At 39.6% G+C, this 26,213-nt stretch overlaps 1 protein-coding gene across 3 annotated transcripts in view; it reads left to right on the top strand.

Annotated features, from left to right (window-relative positions):
* MYOM2 (myomesin 2) overlaps positions 1–26,213 on the top strand; it is an 81,433-nt gene that overhangs the window by 25,847 nt on the left and 29,373 nt on the right. For 2 of the 3 annotated variants that reach the window (XM_062626217.1, XM_062626218.1), the window contains 10 exons: positions 2,422–2,563; positions 4,153–4,352; positions 5,487–5,540; positions 9,645–9,772; positions 12,762–12,945; positions 16,402–16,576; positions 18,196–18,317; positions 19,161–19,181; positions 20,553–20,740; positions 23,216–23,342. In XM_062626217.1, the coding sequence (XP_062482201.1) occupies positions 2,422–2,563; positions 4,153–4,352; positions 5,487–5,540; positions 9,645–9,772; positions 12,762–12,945; positions 16,402–16,576; positions 18,196–18,317; positions 19,161–19,181; positions 20,553–20,740; positions 23,216–23,342 (1,341 nt within the window). The remainder of the gene's footprint in view (positions 1–2,421; positions 2,564–4,152; positions 4,353–5,486; positions 5,541–9,644; positions 9,773–12,761; positions 12,946–16,401; positions 16,577–18,195; positions 18,318–19,160; positions 19,182–20,552; positions 20,741–23,215; positions 23,343–26,213) is intronic. The other variant, XM_062626220.1, reaches the window with a different exon arrangement.

Here is a 26,213-nt window from a genome sequence, read left to right as displayed (position 1 = left end):
TGGCCAAACCAAAACATCGCTTGTTATCAGCTCTGTTCCCGAGCTGAAAGTCAAAACACTGCACTACACCAGCTACCAAGAAGGGGAAAAATGACTGCTACTGCTGAACCCAGGACATTATCCACCCCTTATTCCATACCATTCACGTCATGCTCAGATCCCACATTTTCAATATACCATCACTCTTATCTCGGTGCACTCTTATCTTAGTGCATGGACCAGTCCCTATAAAGCTGCTGTGTCCATCTGGTCCATGATGTCAGGCTCCATCTCTTGTAACAGTCTTCCAGAGCAGGAGAGACTGTGTGCAGTGTTCACACTCGTGAATAACCTGGGCAACAGTGTCCATTGCTAAGTCCACCCCTCGATCATGAGTCCATCTCTGTGTTGCATCTCTGCTCTGATGGCCTGAAGTGCCATGGGCTGACCAGACTCAAAATAATTCACTGTCCCCTTAAGCACTTTCTGCAGCTTGCTGCTGGGGATTCCATACAGCTGCCTTCCATCTCCGACGCTTCCAAAGCACTGGAGGGGCCCAGTGGACTAGATACTTGCCCATACTGTCCCACACACCCTGCCACTCCTGGCTGTCCAGCCTTGGGGAAAATCTCTTGGTCCCCCTGCATCGTCGTCTAATCCCAGACAAGACCCAAACCTGACTCTGCTTAACTTTTGAGATCAGACAAAATGGTGGTGGGTAGAACACAGCCTGTGTGTGTGCCAACATGCTGATCCCCATCACAATCAGCAGGCAGGTCCCAAGGACACCCAAAGGCCATTCAAAACCTTCAGAACTCTCACACGATGCTGCTGTACTTGTCACTGGGGCTGGTGTAGCTGCTGTACTTGTCACTGGGGCTGGTGTAGCTGCTGTACTTGTCGGCTCTCCCACCACCAGCTTCTCTTTTCCTGAGTCCAGCTCTTCCTCCTCTGCCTTGCTGGGAAATGCTGCGTGGTCTCCTGCATCCTCCTGGGGCTCGGCGGGCGGCTGCCGGGAAACGCTCTCGGCGGTCGCGGAGCTCGGCTCGGCCGCGGGGCTCGGCTCCTCCGCGGGGCTCGGCTCCTCCACGGGTCTCGGCTCCTCCGCCGCCTTCTCCCGCTGCTCGGCAGCCGCTTCCTTCTGCTCCTCGACCGCCCCGACCTCCTCCACCGGCAGCCGTCCCCTCGCGGCCTCCGGCCCCGCTCCCGCTGCCGCTTGGTCCCCGGGGCCGCTCTCCCGGGCCGGTTCGGCTGCCGCCGGCTCCCGGGGCCGCTCCCCCTCGGCTCCCCGCAGCCTCACGAAGATGGAGAGTAGGGTGAGGGCCAGGCCGGTGAAGAGCAGCCGGACGGCCAGGTACAAGTCCACGGCCACGTCCGTCCCGCCCTGCTGCTGGAGCCCGTCCGTATTACAAGCCATTGCCATAAAGCACAGTGAGAAAAGAACCTTAGCCCAGGCCCCATACTTGATAAACACTATCACAGCAAATACCGGCTCTACGTAAGTTACAACATTCTGAAGCTGTGAGATCAACAAGAACAACTCTGAGAGCCAATAAATCAGCATTGTGACGAGTGACTATTAATCCAGTCAAATCTGTCGTTATCTCAACCCTTCGTGCCCCACGTTGGGCGCCAAAAAAGAACTGTCGTGGTTTAAACCCAGTCAGGTAATTCGTTCGCTCACTTCCCCCCCTTTTCTTGCCCTCCCCCTGCTCTCGGAGGGACGGAGAGGAGAATCGAAAAGAATGCAACTCCCACGGGTTGAGATAAGAACAGTTTAGTAACTAAGGTATAACACAGATCACTACTGCTACCACCAATGATAATAATGATAAAGGAAATAACAAGGGAAGAGAATACATCATCTCACCACCAGCTGACCGATAACTCGCCCCCCCAGCCCGACCAAGCTCTGACCGATACCTCCTCCAACCCTGCTGTCTCCCAGCCCTTCCGGCTAACTCCCAGTTACATCCTGGGCATGACGTGCTGTGGTATGGAATACCTCTTTGGTCAGTTTGGGTCAGGTGTCCTGTCTCTGCTTCCTCCTGGCTTCCCCTCCTCCCTGGCAGAGCATGAGGCTCACAAAGTCCTTGGCCAAACCAAAACATCGCTTGTTATCAGCTCTGTTCCCGAGCTGAAAGTCAAAACACTGCACTACACCAGCTACCAAGAAGGGGAAAAATGACTGCTACTGCTGAACCCAGGACAAAAGTAATAGGTGTTTTACGCCTAAGATGCTTTTCTGTCCTCAAAAATATCCCTGAAGATCTTTATCTATGTGGAGATGTAGACATTATGGACCTTATTCATTAGTGCAGTGAATTAGTGTGTAGTGAAATCCTTGGGCTCCCATTCATATAAACAAATAGCACAGTGAACTGGAAATCTTCCCTTTCATCAAGGGAGGTCAAAACTGATTGATTTTTATTTGTGATTCAGATGCTGATGCATTGATCGCAGGAGCACCAGGGGCACCAATGGATGTTAAATGCCATGATGCTAACAGAGACTATGTTATTGTTACCTGGAAACCACCGAATACAATCAACGAGGGCCCAGTCATTGGGTATTTTGTTGACAAGTAAGTAAACACTGGGATTTATTTAATTTTGTTCATTGCCAAAACCATATAAGCACTGAAGAACAAAAGAATTACCATTATATCATTCAATATGTGGATTCTTTAGATATATTTTCACAAACCATTGACACGGGAACTCAGCTGCCCACTGTGTTAAATTACTAGGTTGTTCCTTGGCAAACTTGTAGCCCAGATGTTCTAGCACTTTCACAGGTACAGTCTGGGAGTTAACAAGATATGGGGGCCATTCCTAGTAATCAGGTGCAGGCAGACACCTTTTATCAGACACTAAAAATATTCAATAGTATGGATGTGGCCAAATCAGAGAATAAGCCCTGACTGGTTTATAGAAGCCAGAATCTTCAATTACAGAATCTTCAGGCGTCTTCAATTACATTCAGTCTCCTTAATCTGTACACTGCAAAAGCTGAAATCTAGGAGTTACTACATTACCTTTTTATTTCTGCTTTAACTGTGGTATGCCAGGAGCTCCCAGGAGCTGCTGGTTTAAATCAGAATAGCAATCCTCTCTCCTTAAGTCTGCTTTTCACTTTGCTGGGGTTTCAGCTGAGGGAAGGCAGCCAGGGAACAGGGGATCAAGCACTGTTTTGCATTTCTCTTCCACTGAAGTGCATGCTTGCCTCTTGTAAGCAGAGCAGAACATCTAATCCTTAGTGTCTGAAACTGTCAGTCAGCAAAAACATTACTGAAATGATTTCATAATGTACACTGCTTTACACTTAAAAGCAACATTTGCAGCTCATTGCTATTTGCTACCCTGCAATTTGGTCTAGTTCAGTGACCACTGTCTGGGAATTGCTAGAAAATGTTGGCTTATGAGTGGCAGTCAGTATGAGGAAATTAACTTAAGCCCTGGGGACTCTACCACTTATATCTAATTTGTGCATGCATAGATCGTGGGAGTATTTCACCTGTTTTATATATAATTTAGTCTGCTGTGCCTTTTGACATTTTGCTTGGATTACTGCAGTGTCAAGGAGCCCTTGATCATGACCCTATTTTTCCTGGTACTGCCAGGGCACAGGGCAGTCATCTCCCCTAAAGTTTATAGTAGTAGGACACAGAAGAGATACGTATACACAAAGGAGTCAGTATGAGAACATCACTCTGCTTCTTGATGACTCCTGCAGTCAGTGGCCCAACCATTGTTGGAGGGAAAAACATAATGATTCTTGCTTAAAAATATGACAAGAAAGAAATGGAAAAGATTGGGTGAATGTTACAACTTCAGCATATTCTGTGGAGATGCATATTAAAAATAAAAGTGAATAACTTGGTTTTTATCTGACAAGGAAGAGAACCAAGTGGAAGGGAAGCAGAGAGTTGAAAAGGCCAAAAAACATGCAAGAAAAATCATAGAATGACCTTTGCAATTGCATTATGAATAAATATTAGCATGGTGGGAATTGGTTGCCTGATCAGGCGAGTGTATAGGTGTGTGACTTTCATTAATAAGGTGTATGGTTTAGTTCCTCTCCTTAGTGACTATGACTTGTGTGATTTTGTGTAGAATGGTATATATTTATTGTGGAATGATACTGATAAATGTTGCCTTCTGTTATTCCAAGATGTGAAGTAGGTTTGGAAAACTGGGTCCAGTGCAATGATGCTCCTGTAAAAATCTGCAAGTACCCTGTGACTGGTCTTTACGAAGGACGTTCTTACATATTTCGTGTGAGAGCAGTGAACAGTGCTGGCATTAGCAGGCCTTCTCGAGTATCTGAACCAGTTGCAGCTCTTGACCCTGTTGACCTGGAGAGAACACAAAGTAGGTTATGCAAGGCTGAAACAGACGTTTAATACTTATTTATTTGTTATGTTTCTCTTTGCTTAGTTAGCTTAAGAAGCAGAGTTTATTTCTTCCTTTCATTGAATATCTCACTACTTTCAAGGTGGGGGATGTGGTTACAAGGGCAAGTTCCATACAGACAGGGCCTGGGGACTTCCATCTAATTATGGCTGTTTTTCCTTAGCTTTAAATTTAGATACTCATTATCACAAGGAGAAATGTTTTCAAAAGAAGTACTTGGAAGCTTTTATCATTTGCACTGGCAAATGGGCCCCCAAATCCCATAAACTTCTATGTGTGCTGATAGTAACTTTTGAAAATGCTATTGAGTATGTCTTAGTTAAAGAAAAAACAAAGATTTTCACATGAATACATTGGTTCACATGCTGTTGTATTTATCCACATCATTTTTTCCCATTGAAGTGCCAGTGCCGGCACAAGGCCCCCAGTGTTACAGGTTGGGGGGATCTCTGAGATTGTGACTTCTCTAGCAGATGGAGAATCAATCTATCTAATGAGCAAGCTCTCTCTGAAAGCTGGTTTTGTGCTCAAGGCCACTGCAGTCTGCAAAGGAGCCTTGTGAGAGCTTCTCTATGAATAGAGTAAGCTGGCTTGCTCTGGGGAGTAGTTTTATTGATTTAGCTTTGTCCTAAACCCTTGTACAAGTTGTGTATATTGTGTTCTTGCACACCTTCTGTTTTGTGTCCTCCTTGTACTCAGAGGGGAATTGAACTCATTATGAAGACTGCAGAGCACTGCCCCAATGTTGCCTGTAAAATCTGAGATGAATATGCTGTGTTTCCATTAGCTTTTTGATTAATTCCTAAAAAAAAGTCCGGTTCATGATACAGCTATTTACTAATCTGCCGCAGAATTGAATCCATCTACTGTGGTTATGACTCTTGCTTTTAAGTACATCTTTAAACAGTACTTCTCATGCTCTGTTTTTCTGTGAAAGTGAATGAACCAGTGTAGGACATTGAGTTGAAACCATCTGGGAAAGATTTAGTAACAGGGTATATGGGCTTTTGAACAGGTCCTGGACAATAATTTGCAAAATCTGTAAATTTATTAAACTGGTTCAAGAATCTAATTGAATATTTTGATTAACAGCTATTCATGTGCATGAAGGGCGGAAGATTGTGATCAGTAAGGACGACCTAGAAGGTATGTAGCATTTCAATGACTTCAGTCCACCTGTTTATATTCCAAGAATTTAGCATTATAATTAGAAGTATAGCTTAAAAAAAATCCACATAGTAGGTAAATTCTTTGTAATAATCAATAAAGACAGATATTCTGGTTTGCAAGGCTGAGAAAACACAAGTGAAAGGTGAGATCTAAAAGTACAGAGAACATCACATACCCAAAAGCATACTGACAGCATCTCCTCACCTTTTTGCTTTGGCTAGTGCTAAGCTGAGTTTAAACAGCTGAACACTGCATCTGATTGCTCACATTTCCCTTTCTCCTATACTTCTGAGAGCTAAATAGAGCTTATTTATACTGAATTTGATGATCTGAGCAGGTTATTTCCATTTTCATGAAAACTCCTGCAGTCCATTTGAATTCTTTAATTAATATCTCTCTGAGTAGAGAGGCTGTGCATAAGGTTAAGGTTATACACTAAATATTGTTTTTCCTCAGGAAAACTGAAGAGATCACTGCCAACTTCCGAGATAAATCCTCAATTTCTTCTGTCTTTGGTTGTTTCTATATATGATGATAATTTTTAGGCTTGGATAATGATCTTCTTTTCACTTAAACTGTCAAAAACATTAGCTATAATGGCTCAGTATTAAAAAATAAGGCTGTCTACTCTCTTCCACAGAGGTTATAAAGCTGTATCTCCAAAAATAGCATACTAAAAGAGAAACCATGTGAGAACAGGTGTAATTTGAAGGAGAATCAGACATTAAATGTTTTCCCCAGTGCATGGGCAGGACAGATGAATTTTCTCTCTTTTACAGAGATGGTACCCTAGGTGAAATAATATGGGTATTACAGGATCAGAATCTTATTATACTATAAGAATATATTTGTGTGGCTTGTTTGGCTTCACAGAATGTACTCCTGCTCTCAGGATGGCCTGAAAGTGATCAGAGGCATTGAATGGCCACTCTGTCATAGGCATAATAATATTTGGAATTCAGTTACATGAATGTGCAAATTTAATAAAGGAGTATGGATATGCAAATATCATTGCTTATATAGGACATTACTTTCATCTGCTATATTGGAGTTTCTGAAAAAGAGATCTTATAGATCACAAGTGGATTTACTTTTTTAGTGCTATTCTGGGATAGCAGCCTGTGTCATCATGTTTTACCATTACAAATCATGCCAGCTTTGGGGCTTTACAGGATGTAAGAAAATATACTGGCGTGCAAGCTCACTACCCTGGATTTCAAAAGAGCAGACTTTGGCCTCTTCAGGAACCTGCTTAGGAAGGTTCCGTGGGATATAGCCCTAGAGGGCTGGGGGACCCAAGACTCTTGGTTGATATTCAAGGATCACCTGCTACAAGCTCAAGAGTGTTGTATCCCAACCACAAGGAAGTGCATCAGGAGGGCCAGGAGACCTCCTTGGATGGATAAGGAGCTCCTGAGGAAAATTCAATTGAAAAACAGAGACTTATAAAAAGTGGAAGCAAGGACAGGCAGCCTGGGAAGAATACAGGAATGGTGTCTGGGAAGCGAGGGACCAGATTAGGAAAGATAGGGCCCAGTTAGAATTAAACTTGGCTAGGGATATTAAGGATAACAGGAAGGGATTCTACAGGTACCTAGCAAATAAAAAACAGACTAGGGAGAACATAGGACCCCTCAGGAAGCTCTTGGGAGACCTGGCTACACAGGATTTGGAGAAGGCTGAGGTTCTGAATGACTTATTTGCCTCGGTCTTCACTAGCAAAGGATCTGACCACACCATCCAAGTCATGGAAGGCAGACGCAGGGACTGTGAGAATGATGACCCTAGGAGAGGATCTGGTTTGAGACCATCTTAAAAATCTGAACGTGCACAAGTCCATGGGTCCTGATGAAATCCATCCACGGGTCCTGAAGGAGCTGGCAGATGAAGTTGCTAAGCCACTGGTCATCATATTTGAAAAATCATGGCAGTCAGGTGAAGTTCCCAACAACTGGCAAAAGGGGAAATATAACCCCCATTTTCAAGAAGGGGAAAATGGATGACCCAGGGTACTACAGAGCAGTCAGTCTTACCTCTGCCTGGCAAAATCTTGGAGCAGATTCTCCTGGAAGGCATGCTAAGGCACATGAAAACCAACAAGGTGCTTGGTGACAGCCAGCATGGCTTCACTAAGGGGAAATCCTGCCTGACCAGTTTGGTGGCCTTCTATGATGGGGCTACAGAACTGATGGGCAGGGGTAGAGCAGTTGATGTCATCTACCTGGAACTGTGCAAAGTGATTGACACGGTCCCACACAACATCCTTGTCTCTAAATTGGAGAGACATCAATTTGATGGATGGACAGCTTGGTGGATAAAGAACTGGCTGGATGGCTGCACACAAAGAGTTGTGGTCAATGGCTCAATGTCCAGCAGGAGACCAGTAACGAGCGGTGTCCCTCAGGGATCGGTGTTGGGACCGGTCTTGTTCAACATCTTCGTTGCTGACATAGACAGTGGGATTGAGTGCGCCCTCAGCAAGTTTGCTGACGACACCAAGCTGTGTGGTTCGGTTGGTACGCTGGAGGGAAGGAATGCCATCCAGAGGGACCTTGACACTCGTGTGAGGAGGACTGATGCCAACCTCATGAGGTTTAACCATGCCAAGTGCAAGGTCCTACACCTGGGTCGGAGCAATCCCAAGCACAGCTACAGGTTGGGCAGAGAAGAGATTCAGAGCAGCCCTGCGGAGAAGGACTTGGGGGTGCTGGTTGATGAGAAAATGAACATGAGCCGGCTTCAGTGTGCACTTGCAGCCCAGAAAGCCAACTGTATCCTGGGCCTCATCAAAAGGAGAGTGACCAGCAGGTCGAAGGAGGTGATCCTGCCCCTCTACTCTGCTCTCGTGAGACCTCACCTGGAGTATTGTGTGCAGTTCTGGTGTCCTCAACATAAAAAGGACATGGAACTGTTGGAACAAGGCCAGAGAAGGGCAACGAGGATGATCAGGGGACTGGAGCACCTCCCATATGAAGACAGGCTGAGGAAGTTGGGGCTGTTTAGCGCGGAGAAGAGAAGGCTGCATGGAGACCTCCTAGCAGCCTTGCAGTATCTGAAGGGGGCCTATAGGGATGCTGGAGAGGGACTCTTCATTAGGGACTGTAGTGACAGGACAAGGGGTAACGGTTAAAACTTAAACGGGAAGTTTAGGTTGGATATAAGAAAGAAATTCTTTCCTGTTAGGGTGGTGAGGCACTGGAATGGGTTGCCCAGGGAGGTTGTGAATGCTCCATCCCTGGTGGTGTTCAAGGCCAGGTTGGACGAAGCCTTGGGTGATATGATTTAGTGTAAGGTGTCCCTGCCCATGGCAGGGGGGTTGGAACTAGATGATCTTAAGGTCCTTTCCAACCCTAATGATTCTATGATTCTATGATTCTATCTGCTGAGTTGCTACTTCTGACCCATTTCCAAAAGGAAGCTTCTTCAGAGCTGTGTAGCTATGCCTGAAGTGGTCCACCATAGGTCTGAGCCTCTTTTACCTAGTGCACTGTTGTAATTCCTCAGATAACGAAACTGTCTTTTTCACACACTGGGTGGATGAGTTGGCCACAAAGGGCCATGCTGAAATCCTCCACCCTGGTCCATGGTACGCAGCTTCTGCCCTATGTTTCTGATAACCCTGCAGAGTGATTGGGGAGAAAGCCAAACCAACTAACTGGTGGAGTCACCAGAAGGCTGGGGACATATTCTAATTTCTCATAATAGCTCTTTAGACTTCTGTCTTTGATCAAAAAATATCTCTTGCTTGCATATAGTGAGTATTTTCTTTTCCACAACATTCTGTCCAGAAGGTAGAAGTAATTCAAATGTGATCAAAATAAAAAATGTGTCAAATGTACAGGTTTTCAGGGGACATATATAACTTTTACTGAAAAAGTACATAACTAGCTTTCAGAGCTGATGCCTTATTTCTCAAAATTTAATTGAAGTGAGCAAGTAAACTGCGCAGATAATATCATAGCTCCTAATAGCTGAGCATTGCACTGCAGGGTATGAGTTCAGAAAGACGAGCTGTAGCATAAGTACTAACCTAGGGGTTGATTTGCTGTTTAACAGTCACTACCTCTGTTACTCTTCCAGGTGATATTCAGATTCCAGGCCCTCCCACCAATGTACATGCCTCAGAAATCAACAAAACATATGTTGTACTAAGCTGGGATCCACCTGTTCCCCGTGGCAGGGAGCCACTGACGTATTTCATTGAGAAGGTACTGTACTGTACATTGGCATTTGTCTGCAAGGTGTTTCATTGTTGTGTGCAATTGCATTCAATTCATTTTTAGAAGTGCAGAATGAACAATATAACACTTTCTGTGGTCTCACAGGATTTGGTAATGGGATAACAGAGAAATATGGAGAATCAAATGTCTTATTATGTGATTTAATGAGCATTGAAATTCAAGGCCCAGGAGAAAGGACACCCCCGTGCTATTTCCGTACCGATGTCTAAAATGAGAACAAGCTACACATGTAAGGCAGCGGCTTAATGGAAAAGAACCATTTTAAGATTTTGCAGTCCTACAGGCAAGTCTGGAAGTTTGCAGTCTGCCTGTATTAAAGGGAATTTTCTGGTAGTCCTGTGGAAGAGCTAGGAATAAACAGTGGCTCATAATTTGATCCTTATTTTCATTTTTGCAGGCTTACAGCACTCTCTGCTATACCCTGACATTTCCAATTTATTCCCTGTAAGGTCAGCAGCGAGACAGATGCCTGTCTCAGGTTCACTGCTCCCTGGCAGTCTTAATGGCTGCCTTTCTCTTCCCTTTGACTTGACAGGGGACTTCAGTCATCCCAGTAGGAAAGGTTTGTTCTTATCCCATTTAAACTACTAAGATTTAGATACATCTGTCCCAGAGCCAGGTTTCTAAATTAAGTATGTTGGATTAAGCAAGAGGTCATAATCTCTTCTCCTTACTGCAAAGTTTCCCCAGTAGGTAAATGGGGCCTCATACCTGACCTCTAAAACCCTTACATGCCAAGCTATACTTAGTTTTTATGAATTATGCCTCTAGCATATGCATCTTAATGATGCACTAAAACTGTCCATAAAACTACCACACATTCAATTTACATCTTCAGTATTGTGGCAGCCTTTTCTCAGGCCTTTACCATGCAATCTTTTTTCTTAGCACATCTGTTCAGCACATTCCTCCAAAGTTCGTTTCTCAGCCAGCCATTCTGTTCACATCACTTCTGTTTTTACAGCCCCCATCTTGTCTTTTCCTTCTCAGTAACATCAAAATCTCAATTTCAAAAGACCTTTTTATCTCATTTCTGCATTCTTCCTCATCCATTACCTGCTGGATGTAGAGCCAACGGGTGTAAAGTGAAGTCCAGTCACTAGCTAAATTTTCCAGCAAGCATGTCTGTGCTTTCTCCCACTCTCCTTTTCACATTCAGAAGAAGTAATGAATATTTCCATAGATATAAATATCTGGGTTTTTCTCTATGCAATAAAATAGTGTCTTCCTTGTACTTATTCCCAGTTGCATACATCTGCTGTTATCTATAAATTTCAAGCATATTGACTTCAGGATTTTCAACCAGCTGGTGGCATGAAAATACCTCATTGTTTCCAGAATATACAGAAATAGCCCCCCAAAAGCTCAGATGTAGATTTCTGCTGAGAATACACCTACGCTTGCTTAGTTGAATTTCATATGAACTGGAAAAGATGCATATCTGCTTGTTTTACAGGAATAGCTTTATATAGCTCCAAAAGCAGTATAGAGCAATGACAGTAATGAACAAACAAGACTTAATTAAATGCCAAACATAGCAGGGGAAAGTGGGAATGAGGACTAGAAAGTTATTATTAGGGGGAAAAAAAGTATGATGCATTATACTAATTAATACCTGAATCTAAAGTCTTTTTGTATATAAATGGTTTATATATATGAATAGCTCAGTTTGTAGAGGAATGTTTGGTTTTTTGCTTTCTATAGTTATCTGTTAATTTAGAAAAGCACAATTCTAGAAAAGCATGATTTCTAATTAATTTATTTCAAATAAAGAAGTATCCGTTCTGAAGAGTAAAAATGTATTTTTAAAGGCCTCAGGAAACACAAAATGAAAATGAGTTCTCTCTGCTGTATACACATATTCTCTTAAAGTCATTATTTAACAGATAAATCAAATAAAACTACAGAATTAAACATGATGTTGGTTCTCCTCTGTGAAAATAAAATGCAACAATTAACATTTTTCATGGCCAAAAGTAGAATGTATGGCAAAATAATATTTATTTCATATTTTCCATCTTTTTTTTATGAATAAAGTGTATGGCTATTATTTCTGTTATCTATGAAATAGATTTTGATATATGGGCTCCAGCTGTTTGTGTTTTAATTACATATCTATAGTAGGCCTCTTATATACAGGGTAGTTTCCAACACTGTTCCTCCATTAAGAACTTCACAGTCTATCAGATTTTGTTCCCAGACTCTCTGTTCCAAAATTTGATAAGCGTTTACCTTGTATGCACCTTTCTGTGCTAGAAGGAAATTTCATGTAAGCTATTTACTGAGCACTTGGACTAAAATTGCCGCAATATTTGATTTTTGATTTGGGTCAACAGTTTATCTGGGGAACCTAGTGGACAGCAGACCTCTTAGAGTACTGGTTTGATGGCTCTCTTCCATGCACAGTTGTAGTGATGATTAGCTCAGCTGCTGCATTGAGAATATTTAGAAGTAATCATTCCATTTGATCAGTGCTTTTAGGGACTTGACCTTACTAAAAAAAAAACCCAAACTACATAAAGATAAATCACTGTGTAAGTTAACATCCCCCTCTCTACCTTTCTGTAGAATTTGGATTAGAACTTCTTGCTTTCTACCAAACCTTTGGGCATTTAAGTGAGTTTTGCATGGCACAAAATTAATTCTTTTGGAACCAGTCACAGCTAACAGTCATGGCCCTAACTGAAGGCTAGCTGTATGTACAAGTGTGCATATATTGAGGTCTACTCAGCCAGGGAGACAGTGAGGTATTCAGACATTTTTGTAGGGTAATGGAATGTATAAGCTGTTAGAATTTGCATGTATGGAGTGAGACATTTTGAGTGATCCTTCTCTCATAGTTTTAAATAAATTCGTAACAGGATGCAATACAGCAATATGTTTATTTCTTTACAGTTTACAGAAGTGACTTACAGCTTCTTTTTTTCACTTATTTATTTATTTTATATTTTGGTAGTCCATGGTTGGCAGCGGAAGCTGGCAAAGAGTCAATGCACAGGTTGCAGTAAAATCTCCTCGCTATGCAGTGTTTGACCTTGCAGAAGGAAAACCATACGTTTTCCGAGTCTTGTCAGCAAACAAGCATGGCATCAGTGATCCATCTGAAATCACAGTACCTATTCAACCAGAAGATACCATTGGTAAGAGATAAACTTTATGGCATCAATGTTAAATTCAATTGTTGTTTTACAAAATGGAAATAGACAACTCATTATAATAAAATTAGTATAACTACAATAATACTAATTGAATCAATTGTTGTTCAATACTGTGAAGGATTTCAGAAAGACCAAGATGCTAAACTTTAGAAACATTCAAATATTTTCCTGATGACCACGAGTCTCCTTGCTGAGACCAATAATTGTTAAAAAGTTAAATTATTTTTAGCTATTCATTCTACAGAGTGCTCTATTAATGTGACTTGTCAAAGAATAAGAAAATACAGGTTAATTGCCAATTTGGGTAATTATACTGTCTGGCTTAGATAATTATATACTACCTAATTCCCTACAGTTTCAGATAGATAAGCTATCCTTTAATTTATTTCTCAGTATTCTAAGTTGCAAATTACTGCTGGTGCAGAATTCCCAGGGCATGCAGATTAGTAGATTTCAGGGACAGAAGAAGATACATCTGCATATTCATTGGTAACTTTCCAAATGAAAATTAAGTGTTTATCTTGGGGCCACATTCATAAACATAAGTGAAAATTTTTCTCAGCTCATCTGTCAAATATCTGATTTGCTTTTACTGTTCTGCAGAGGTCATATGAAACAGCCCCATGTATTGACAACTGTAACCTTAAGAACATATATGTTATACTACTGCACTTGCTAAAAATATAAGAAATATTTACAGTATCTGATATGCCATAATTCTCTTAATGTTGGTAGATATAGCCTTCTAAACATTTGCTATAATTTTTAAAAAATAGAATCCATCACATTTAGCTTGATCTGTAACTATACATGATAAAATAAAGGCATCTTTTGCTTTTATGTACTCTTGATTTGATGTCTCATTAATGCATATAAATTATTTAAACCATTCAACATTCCCCAAGGTAGAGAAGAAAAATACTGTATTTATTTCACTTAGTACAGAAAATAGGCTATCCCTTAGGGGTTAACACAAGACGTTCTGAATAAATCATAGCTATAGCTGAAAGGAGAAAGCAGAAGATGATATTTAAAGAGAAAATGCAGTTTTTCAGAGGTGGAGTTTACCACCTGAGCTAAAATACATCAGAAGCTCATAGCTCCTTTTAGTAGCCTGCACGTAGCACCATTTGACATTCCTGAGGGTAGCTAAGGGTACCTCAGCATTTGGCGTTCCTGAGGGTAACTTCATACTGAGGGCAATCATTACACTAGAATTATGGGTAGCTTTCTCTCTTGAGCAGAAATAAGGATGAGGTATTCTAAGTCATACAAAATGATGAAATATTATGCAATTGAATTGAGTGGTAAAAGAGTATTCAGTTTGAAAACAACATCTAAATTTAGGTGTTTCCATGTAGGCACCGACAGGTGTTATAAATGTCTCTGCTTTCACTGTGGCAATTGGAGTCTGGAGGATAAGGTGGCTGGTGCTGCCATAAGTTGCCGTGTGGCACCTAGCTATGGAATGTCTACACTGGGGTGAGATGAATAATTTTCAGGACTCTACCAACCAATGATCAGAGGTTTGGTTTAATTGACCAAACAGACATCTAGTACCTTTTCAGATGATTTCAGTTTGCTGTTTCAGAGGAGTGTACGTACTCAGTCTTATATGTCAGCTCCATGTACAAGTCTAAGTTGTTCTAAAATGGCCCTAAATGAATCTGTTTGGGTAACTGAAATAAATGCTACCTCTTTGACTATAATGGCAGCTTAAGAACATGTAGAACATGTATGTACAGACACACTTAAAGCCCTAAATGGAGATGTCTTAAATCCTTCCAATCTTACAGATTTATTTCATAAAGTACAATAGTGTATAAGTACTATATTTTATTTTGAGATTGAAAGACTAAATAAAAGAAAAGAAGCTTCCTTTCTTTTGTTATGTATTGCTTGTAGTTCTCCACAATATATTGTCTAAGGAAACTAAAACCATCTTCAATAGGCAAGTGCTGGATGTCTCAACCTATCAGGAAAACTGAGACACTGCCTTAGTTCCTTATGGACAGATATTTTATAGCATAGAGACTGTGTGTTGGCCCTAACTAAGATTTTTTTTCCATTTAGATTTTGATGGTTTTGGTTCTATTTGTGCACATTCAGAGTGTTTAGTTCCATATAAACTAAACTTTCATTGCATGTAAGTGAACTGCATACTGTTGGGAGAACTGTAGTCCACAGATTGAAGGAAGCTTTATCCACTTCTGCTCAGTGCTGCTGAGGTTGGTTCTGGAATATTGATTCCATTTCTGGCTTCCTTAGTCTAGAGGGATGGGTGTAGAGGACCTCGAGAGGTCCACTGGATTGCAACCAAGACAACCAGAGACTAGAGGCTGTGAGATGTGGAGAGAGGTGGAGGTAGCTGGGCTTGTTTCATTTGGTGACTTACAAAGATGACTGTGCTGAACTGTTCTGAGAAATGCCAAATGACAGAAAAAAAAAAAAAGAAGAAAAAAGTAACAGCCATAAATTGTAGCTTACTAAATTCAGGTTGGACTCTTCTGGTGAAAAAGGTGCGAAAGTGCAATGATGGAAAAGGTTCTGCAGGGCAGGTGTGAAATCTCCGCTGTCAGAATTTTTCAAGACTTAGACAAACTCATGACTGACAATCCAGTTTAGTGTTAGTGATAATCTCACTTTCAGTGATAGGTTAGACTAGATGGTCCCCAGAGATCCCTTCTAACTAGTGTTCTTATGGTTCTGTGCAATCCATCTAGCTAAGATTAGTTAAACACTTAGCATTCAAATGTGCTTAAAGCTGTCTTAAAAAGCTGTCCTTTCCTGAACTGGGGTTGTTATTTGAGTGGAAGGCACTATTTCTTAATGCTCTTTATATAATACCTCTACAGTTTATGTGCATTTCTTACTGATTCAGTTGTGCTCCAGGGGTATAATCTATACACAAATCTTTTATTTGAGAGAGAATATTAGAGAGAGGACTTCTGAGAGCGAACATTTTCATACCTATATGCCTTTATCCACACTGATATTGAAAATATGCTCTTCAAGGCCAGATTGGACACAGCCTTGGGTGACATGGTTTAATGGGAGGTGTCCCTGCCCATGGAAGGGGGGTTGGAACTAGGTGATCTCAAGTCCTTTCCAACCCTAACGGTTCTATGATTCTATAACTCCCTCCTCAGAAACCTGTATAAAATCAGAGAAGTAGCTTACTCATAGCTTAGAGTAAGTTTACTCTAAGAAAACAAGTAGAAAAATAAATATATTTGTACCCACATATATAGAAGTATGCAGACTTACAGTGAAAAAAATATACTAAAATATATATCTCATATAGCAATATTAATATGGTAGGAGAAGTCATGTCTGTAGTGATGAAATATGATGAAAGTATACAGTGTTTCATTCACTTCAGCTTCCATTTATTTTTATGTATTTCATAATAGTACGTGTTTTCTCTCTTTTTCTTAGTTGCTCCATCTACACCTGGTCAGGTAGTGGCTACAAGAAATACAAAAACATCAGTTGTGGTTCAATGGGATAAACCAAAGCATGAAGAGGATTTATATGGCTACTATATTGACTACTCTGTGGTGGGATCAAATCACTGGGAACCTAGTAACCATAAACCTATTAAATATAACAGGTATTGACAATAATTCTATATTTTGGGGAGGTTTGAAAACTGTAGGATTGTTTTAAGCCAATTTGCATGGTAAGCAATGATGTTATCATGGAAGATGAATGTTGAATGAATGTGAGGAAAAACATTCTGCAGACTCTCAGAGCTAAGCATTTCAGATTGCAGGGCAGACTTTCCCTCCCCCTTCCCGCCCCCCCCCCTTTTTTTTTTTTTTCCATCTTTTCTCTATTGCATGACTCTGAATTACAAAAGCAGGTTATAGAGTCATGATTCTGTATTGACATAAGTAAGCATAAAATAAATGGCTTTCTTAAAATCTAAAATATATTACGGGGTAAACAACCCTGATGCACATGAGGAAGAGTGTGAAAAAGAAAGGGAACTCAGCTTTCCCATAGCCCATGAACATCAGGCCAAAAGGGCAGGCCATGTCTGCTATAAACATGGTGGGGAAAGTGCTGCAGCTGCTGATACTACTGTGCAGGAAATCCAAATGTCCCATCCCAGAAACATAGGGGTCTCTGACCTGCTACATCTGTGGGTAAAAGACAATAGCCCCTGTTTGTAGTTCCCTTTTCATGATGCCAGCCCTGTCTGTATTTCTGATGGTTTCTTACTCCCTCCTGAAAACATCACACTTCATAATGTGATTCTTCAATTAATTTCCTTTGTGACAATCATTCTTACTTTTGCTGGAATCACTCACCAAATGCAAAGTTTAGATGTGCAATTTGTATTTTCTTATGGGTATATAACAAGCACATTATGTTGTTTAGTGTATTTTGTCAGTTATTAATTCTGAGTGACTTTGTATTCTGCTGAATCCTTTGATCAAGTAGTCAAGAAATTTGATCAAAGTAGAGAATAATTCCTGATAAAAGGGACTGGGAGAGCACAAAGATAATAATAAAAAAAAAAGAAAACGCAAACCAAAACAAAACATTTGCTTTATCTGAACATATCCTGCAATAGGATAGTTCTATCTGCTACAATAATTACCCAGAACCTCAGATCAAAACTGTAACCTATTTTTGATAGTGACTATGAAAACACAGTGAAAAATATAGTCCCTTCCAAGAACAGATTATAGAAACATAGAGTCATAGAATCATTAGGATTGGAAAGGACCTTAAGATCATCTAGTTCCAACCCCCCTGCTGTGGGCAGGGACACCTTACGCTAAATCATATCACCCAAGGCCTCGTCCAACCTGGCCTCGAACACTGCCAGGGATGGAGCATTCACAACCTCCCTGGGCAGCCTATTCCAGTGCCTCACCTCCCTAACAGGAAAGAATTTCCTTCTTATATCCAACCTAAACTTCCCCTGTTTAAGTTTTAACCCAATTATAACTCAGTGAGCCAAATTTCAGAGGGAACATACTATAGTTTATCTGACTCTAAGTGGTAGATCAGTGATAGCAACTTTAAGTACTGTGTTTTGTTCCAGCATCCCATCTAACTGCATTGTACTACATTGTATCATTGTATTAAGGTTTCCCTCTTGGAAATATTTTCCTTTGTTAAGCACTCATGATGCTGAGCTTTCTGATTGTTGCCCAGATTTCATTTTACAGAACAGAATGGTACCTGTAAAACATATACCTTTCTTTTTAAACTCAGGTTTGTCGTTCATGGTTTGGAAACTGGACAGCAGTACATCTTTCGTGTGAAAGCTGTGAATGCTGTAGGATTCAGTGAAAATTCACAGGAGTCAGAGGCTATAACAGTACAGGCAGCCCTTAGTAAGTATGAATCTCTGCAACTCCGCTTCTTGTTTCTTGAATCATAGGATCATAGAATGGTTCGGGATGGAAGAATGAGTAACATGCTTGCTACTCAAGAATGAGTAACAGCGATCAACTCCTTTGGTCTCATTTGTGTAACAGTACATTTTGCAGCCAATGAGTACATCCCCTTAGTGACATTTGCGCTCTGGGATGTGTTCTAGAGAAAAAAAATTGTTTTAGAAACCAAAGATGTTATGCATAATGTCTGTTGCAAATATTGGGTCAGATTCACTGCAATGACCAAGTTGGTTTCTGCTCCTCAGCTGTCATAAAGAAATGGTAAGTCTTGGTTAAGTTAGACAAGTAGCTTCTGGCTAATTTGGAGTGGTGCAGATCGGTTCAGCACAGAATCTGCTTCATTTAGAAGCGTTTCAGGAAAATTTATTGCTGTGTGGCTGAAACAAACAGAAAATTCCCTTTGGCTGCTCCAGGTTGGAGCAATCTACCTCCTCTGGCACCCTGCAAACAAAATTTCACTGTAAGAACAATCCATTGTGCAACATTCAGTGGGTATGATGCATGCTGACTGAAAGGCTGGATAATTACTTAGAACAAAAAGTACACACATCTGGGCTACTCTGTCCCATTTTTCATTTCTGCACAGTTTCAGTTTCATGTTGAAAATTTTAAAGTAGAACACCTTTTCCCCACCTGAGTGGCCTCTTCTTCTTGGAGAAGAAGACCATAGGCATACTTGTCAGAAATAGTTTTCTAACAGGTTTATAATTCAGAATGGCTATTATAAGGTCAATTTGGATGAGATGTTACTGACAATCAAACTCTGTTTGATTTTTTTAGGGCAAAGTGTATCTCATATGGGTAGGTGGTGCACGGACACTTGAACATATATCACCCCTATGTCATAAACGCACTTGCACCTTTTATTTTGTCACTGTGTGTTTTGAAGATGAGGATTGCATGGTGTTTGTCACTCAACACAGAGCACATGGATTTTACACACAGCTATGGGATGTGGATGGCTTTTATCCATTTCAGTAGACTTAACAGGATTTTCACAGGGCTATATAAAGGTGACCTGTATTAGAGTAGACAGAATCTTTCTGTAGTATTATTTTAAGGGCATTTATAGGAGTTTGCTGTGGTCGCTCTTATTTACCAAGAAGTGGTAATAATTGCAAAGGCCATGCTTTATGGCCTCTCAGTATAATGCCACATTTTGAAAACAGAACAAAATGACAGTTTTGCTGATTACTATCTGTTTTCATGCTGATCACCAGTATAGCTACAAATTAGGAATTGTATCAAGGGCCTCTGCTAACGTATTCTGTTCTGAATGAGGTAAGTCACATTCTCTGAATGTATACTGGTAATTCAACTGAAAATATCCAATGAGCTTTAATGGCAGGAACTTAGCCTGTACTGGCTGCAGCACTACAGTGTTAAGAAAGAAGTATCTTCAGGCAAACTTTCATGCACAGATGGCAAATACAAAACTGTGCTTGGTGGAAAGGGTGTTTGCTAGTAGTAGGGGTGTAAAAAGCTAAGGAAAACAGTTTTATACATCTCTAGGAAGATGCCTGGGTGATATTTCTCCTTCTGCTACAGATGGAAGTAAACTTGTACAGGTAGACTTATTAAGGAAATGTCTTTTTTGCCTCAGCAAAGGTTAAGCTAGTGATCATCTAAATATTTTCTGTTCATTATAGGGCAGAAAGCATTCTCAGTGTGAAGCAGGCATATAATATGGGGATAGGAGGGGAAAACCATGAAGGCCATAGATAAGACAGTCATATAACTTAATTCCATTGAAGTTCATAGGCACTTTTTTTTTTTATCATTGTGTGGGTCTTACCATATTCCAAAAGTATTTGAGTAGTTTATTGGTTTCTTAGTAGGAAAAGATCTTCAGATCCCTTTCAATCTCCTACCATAATATCTGGTCTGAAAACATTTTCACTGGCATTACCATTTCTATACCAGAGATTATCTCTTCCTTCTTCCTGTCTACTGAATGGGCAGCGCATTAAATGGATGTTTCAAAAGCTTCCACATTTATGTTTGGAAATAAAATTAATTTTGATTAGCAGCTATACGGCTACTTTGTTACCAATATGCAACTGATAGCAGTACAGTTCAGAAAATAGAAAGAATACAAGAAGTGCTAAACAGCTTATACAGTGCCATGTTTTAGACTCTGTCTTAACTCTCAGATTGCTTATTTCTTTATAGCTTGTCCATCATACCCTCATGGTATCACACTTCTGAACTGCGATGGTCATTCAATGACCCTTGGCTGGAAAGCACCAAGGTACAGTGGAGGTTCACCAATCCTTGGTTATTATATGGATAAACGGGAAGCTAATCATCAAAACTGGCACGAAGTCAATTCTTCCCTTATTACCCAGACAATTTACACGGTTGGTACTTTTTACTACTTACATTTCTGGAGCTGATTTGTATTCTTTCTTTGCTTTTGGCAGAGTTTTACTTTCTTGCAGAGAAATTCTTTAAATACTTACTACAGTAAAACCAGGCCCTTTATTATGTATTTTGGAGTGCAACATTCCTATAAACTGTAGGGAATTAATGGCTTCCTTTGCTAAGACATTCTGAGACCAATTCAGAGAGGTTATGTTTGTGGAAAAAGGTGTGAAGCACATTCTTCACAAAGAACAAGATGAGCTATAAAATGCTTCATTAACTATATTCATTAATGAGCACTATATGTATTACTGTAATAACATGCAGACAAAAGATGGAAGCACTTTCAGAACAGATGACCACACTTTCTGTAGAACTGAAGACTTGCAAGTGAAATGCAGATGGGCTGTGAACAAATGTATCTGTCCCTGTTCTTACCCTCAAAATCTGCCTGCAGCTGGAAAGGGAAGTATATTAATAAACTTAGCAATATGTTTTCCTGCCTCCTCTCCAGAGTGCCAGGGCGATAATTTTAGTTTTAAAATAAATTACTTCTAGTTGGACTTGCAATGTATTCAATGTTTCTTAAAATAGCAAAATTTTGATGTGAACTTCCATGAGAAAAGGTTAAGAATATAGAATATAACAACTTATTAATTATTCTGATACTTTTTAAATTAATCAGATTTTATTCCAAAATGTTTCTTAAAAGTATTTCTTCAAGTCAGCAACTTTCTTATAAACCTCAAGGCAGAAATGCATTTTTAGCAGATATTTGACTCTGAAGTAGAAAATAATACTTCAGATGAGCTCAGGAAGAAAGTTTCATTCACAGCTGGCAGTACTCAGGTGTATATATGCTTGTGAGTGAGTTTATAACTGGCATCTCTGACATAGCAGATGGAGCATGGGTATTAAGAAATCAAAAAAGACACGGAGGGTAGGCATGAAAGGGTACTATAAATCAATGCTCTTCAGATCTTTTCATTTTTTAATGCATTTGTAAATGAGTAATGTAAATTAAGGCAAACCATTCAGAGTTTAATTAATTGGATATTTAATTTGCATACCTGCCAGTAACTATATTTGTGCCTGAAGGTGCATCTTCATACATTAGTTTGAATGACTGGAATCTGAAATACTGATGGGAAATAAAAGTAAGACAGCTTTTAGTAGCAGAGAATATTTTATGACATACTGCAAACAGAGAAGGCACTGAGAAATCACTGAAGGCTTAACCCTCTCTGATTAAATTAGTCTGTGGGGACCCAACAAATATTCTTTCCTTTAACAACCTGAGGTTTTGAAATAATTTTTACAGGCTAAACTGTTATTCTTTCTTGTGAATTACACTCTACAGCCCTATGTCTTCAGGAATTCTGCCTAAATTTTACTAGTGTTTGACTTTTTCTAGCTTACATTGTTTGCTTTGGTCTTGTATTTGATACTACCATCATATATTTGTTATCATCCCATCACATGTTTGTTACCATTAAAAAAAGCATACTAAAATTCCTTTTTATCTCACATTTTTACATTTTCCCAGTGAATATAGTGATAGTTTATTTATTCATGAAAATCTAAAACTGTTCCATATCTCCACTATATGTTCTACCCTCAGCTGTCTCTTTCTCTTGAGACATGTGACTAGATGTAACTTTGGGAAACTTATGCAGAGGACTGAGGTGTAGAAGACTTGTTTATTTATTTAGACAGTCTGGAAAATGAAGGCTGGAAGTGGGTTGCTATCATGTGGTGCTTAGTGTATTAAGAAGCTCATGACTTATATACCTTGACCTCAAAATCTGAGATGATGATGTGATGGACTTATTAGGCAAGTCAGGGTTCATTTACCAGGGATGCTTGCAGAGGTATAGCACGGGTACCGGTCGTCCCATTTCCACTGCTTACTTCCTCACTTTGTGATGGTAAGTAATATTAAGAGAAAGATGCATACAAGCCAGAAAAAAATACCAACAGAATATTTCCCAAGCTTATATTAGCACACTGTGGAAGTAACTGGGTTGCCTTTTCCTTTAGATTCCCTGGTATGTCCACAGTGAACTCTTTAGACCAGAACATCATTTAAACTCTTTCTGAAGTGAATGGCTTAGTAATAGCCACTCATAAGAAATGCAAGAAGACATTTCATGTTAGATCAGTCACTCATAAGTATCTACTAGTTCTTATTCATTGATTGGGCTCCCTGGACCTTTGCTCTAACCTTTTAAAGCCTCTCATGCCAATATACTGAGTGCTGTTATTCTTAGGATGATGTGGCTGAAACATGGAAGTATAATGTAGATCTCTGCATTACTCTGTTTAAGAGTAAAATCTTTAAAATAAATCCTTCCAGTGCTCCAGCACAGCAGTAAGGCCTGATAACTAATTAAGTAATGCTCATTTTAAAGTGTTTATTAAAATAATATAAATTATGGATTTTGATATATTGAATTGTTTTCTCAAAAAAGGTGGGGGATTTGATAGAAGATGCCTTCTATGAATTCAAAGTTGCTGCTGCAAATGTGGTTGGAATAGGTCAACCTTCAGATCCCAGTGAGCATTTTAAGTGTAAAGCCTGGACTATGCCAGAACCTGGTAAGTCTATTAGTTCCTGATGAAATTCAATTCAATTCATCCTCCTTAAAGCACAGTCAGTGTATTGTTCCAGGCAAACTCTGCTGGATGGGCCTGTTTCTTGACATAGAGGCGAGTAGTACAGTATAGCTAAAGTCTTCAGTCTCAGCTAGTGTGCCCTGATTCATGAATTTCCCCTAGATTATACCTAGGTGTTACCTGAGAGATTATTAGACACATGTTATAACAAACATGATAGCAAACATACAGCAGGAATGACTATGTGTTAATACTCAAACCTGTGTTTAGACTGGCTGTAGTTTAGCAGTGTACATGTAGCTACAGACCGTTAATTGCAACACTGACTTCATAGAAAATGTTAAATACGAATTATTGTGAATTCAGGACCCTCAGAAAAAGAAAGTTAAATTTTAGTCTACCTCATGAGCATTTAAATCTGTGCCTAAATGTTAGACACAGAGGGAATTGGTTCCGATCAGTAATGCTTGAGTTCTGTAAATAAACTCTGAAAGGGTTTTGAAAAGCCCATGCTTCTTATTTTGTAACACTCTAGGACCCTCACCCATAGTGAGCAACACATTTGCTGAAACTGTTTCTGACGTGTGGTGCTGGCTTGCCTAAACAAAGCATGTCACCATACAGCCCATGATGAAAACACAAACACCTGCCACTTTAATATATTTTTTCCTTCTTTTCCCCAAAATGCTGTAAAATAAATCACATTGCTGTGGTGTTAAATCAAATTGTACTTATGACATTGAGTTTTGGCATGCAATTAAGGATCCATTCTAATACTTGCATATGTCATCAGGAGCTGTCTGACACCTGCACACATCTGTTTCATGCCTAAATGTACATGCAGTTATTTTCTTGGCAAAGAAAAAAAAAGAAAAATCAAACCCCTAAATCTGGTTTTCCAAAACTATTGGAATTTTTAGTGATTTCAAAAAGGCATAATTAGCATAACGTGGCAGGAAAATGTCAGTTTTCTTCTTTATATGTAAAAAGTAATTATGCTATATGTAGAAAGTAATTCTTGCCTGGAACAACAGCTCAGTAAGATCATGAGCTGATTCAAATGGAATAATTTACCAGGAAAGAGATGTCAAATGTCATATAATTCAACCGCTTATACACATGCAGGATCAGCTATACCCATCTTGTTGACAGAGGCTTGTCTAATTTGTCCTTAAAGACTTCTGTCCATGAAAACGTCCAGGTTCTATATTCCTAATCTTAATATGTTTACAATTTAAAAAGTTTTTCTAGTATTCGTGAACCTTTCTTCCTGCAATCTAAGCCAATTTGCTTCTTGTCCTGTTCACCAAGGGCATGATGAAGAGATTATTCTTTTTCTCTTTGAATGACTTTTCTCTGTGTTTAAAGACTTCCAGACTCACAGCTTTCCCCTTTAAGTTGACAAAATCCAGTTCATGCATTCCTTCTCATACATCATGTATTTCTTATCTCTAAGTGAACAATTTTCTGATATTTGAACTTTTTCTGGTTGGCTCATGTCTTTCTCCAATGGCAGTGCATGAACTGGAGTCACTATTTCAAATAAAGATTTTTCAACACTGAGCGAGGAAATGGTAACTCCAGACGCCACAGTTGTTTGCCTGCTTACAAATCCTCTACTTGCCTTTTTTTCTTTTTTTTTTTTAATTTATTTAATACTGTTATTCTAAGTTCCAAGTTTGCTTCTTTAATACCCACATTCTTTTCTGCAAAACCTTGTCAGAGAGTTGTTCTCCGCATTTTCTAGCTAAATTCTTCTGAGTTCATATATCTTATCTTTGGGATTTAATGACATGACAAAGCTATCAATAACAAAATGTTTAATCTCCTGACCTTAACTCCCTTTGTGTTAGCTACATTTTCTTATAATCTTGTAATATTTAGTTTAAATGCATCCTCAGTGGAATAATTATTTTCCTTAAAGGACCTCCGATTTGTACTCTCTACAGTGTTTTCAAAATATCAGTGAAACTGCTGAGTGTTTAAATGAGTGAAGATTATACTTCATTTTAAATTATATATAAAGAAATAAAGTAAAAGGCACTTTCAGGAAATGAAGAGAGTGAAATTTCCATTTTCATAATGAACAATCTGACCTTTCTTCTACTCCTTATCTGATTACTTTGTTCTCATTATGGAACTAGTTGAACAGAGAGTATTGCATTCTTCCTGCTTAAGAAAACCAACCACCCATCCCTCTCCAAATTACCAAACCTGTTAAAATATTTCACAAGCCCTTTTTAGAATAAGTTTTCAAACAATATCTTAGCAAAAATGAAAAGAAATAGTTAAGATTTAAGACTGGGAGAAAGAGGCTGACCCTCTTCTCCGGCTTACCAAAGATACTGAAGATTAATGTAATATGACTGCAATAGACTCCCGATGTCAACGGAATATTCTTCCACCTTTTGATGTGGAAGGGAGATTTCCTTAGAAAGGCCAAAACCCCTTGCAAGATTTCCAGCATAAGTAATGGATTCCTTGCCCAGAGTCCACAATTATTTCATCCTTCTGCAGAACTCTAGTATTAGGTATCTCTGAGCCTCTGTGAGTTAGCAATGATAGCTAATGAAATATTTTACATGACGTGAAAAAATAAACCATCTGTGGTCTCAGAATCCTCAGAATAAAACATATTTCATTACACATTTTCTTATACGGTCTACATTTCTAGCAGGTGAATCTGCCAGTGGAATTTTAATTATCGGTGACTATATAGACACTCATATTAGGATTTTTAAGAGCCCTGAAAGAAGGCTTTAGACTCCTTGAAACTTACAGTCTTTCCATCAGAAATCTATTATTTATCCTTATAAGGTCTGTAACAGGTACTTAAATGTTGTTTTCTGAAAT

This window comes from Pezoporus occidentalis, unplaced genomic scaffold (genome assembly GCF_034315485.1).
Source record: "Pezoporus occidentalis ecotype Australia unplaced genomic scaffold, CSIRO_AGI_Poc_V1 ctg29, whole genome shotgun sequence".
In the NCBI taxonomy this organism is placed as follows: domain Eukaryota; kingdom Metazoa; phylum Chordata; class Aves; order Psittaciformes; family Psittacidae; genus Pezoporus; species Pezoporus occidentalis.
This window is presented reverse-complemented; position numbering and strand designations above follow the sequence as displayed.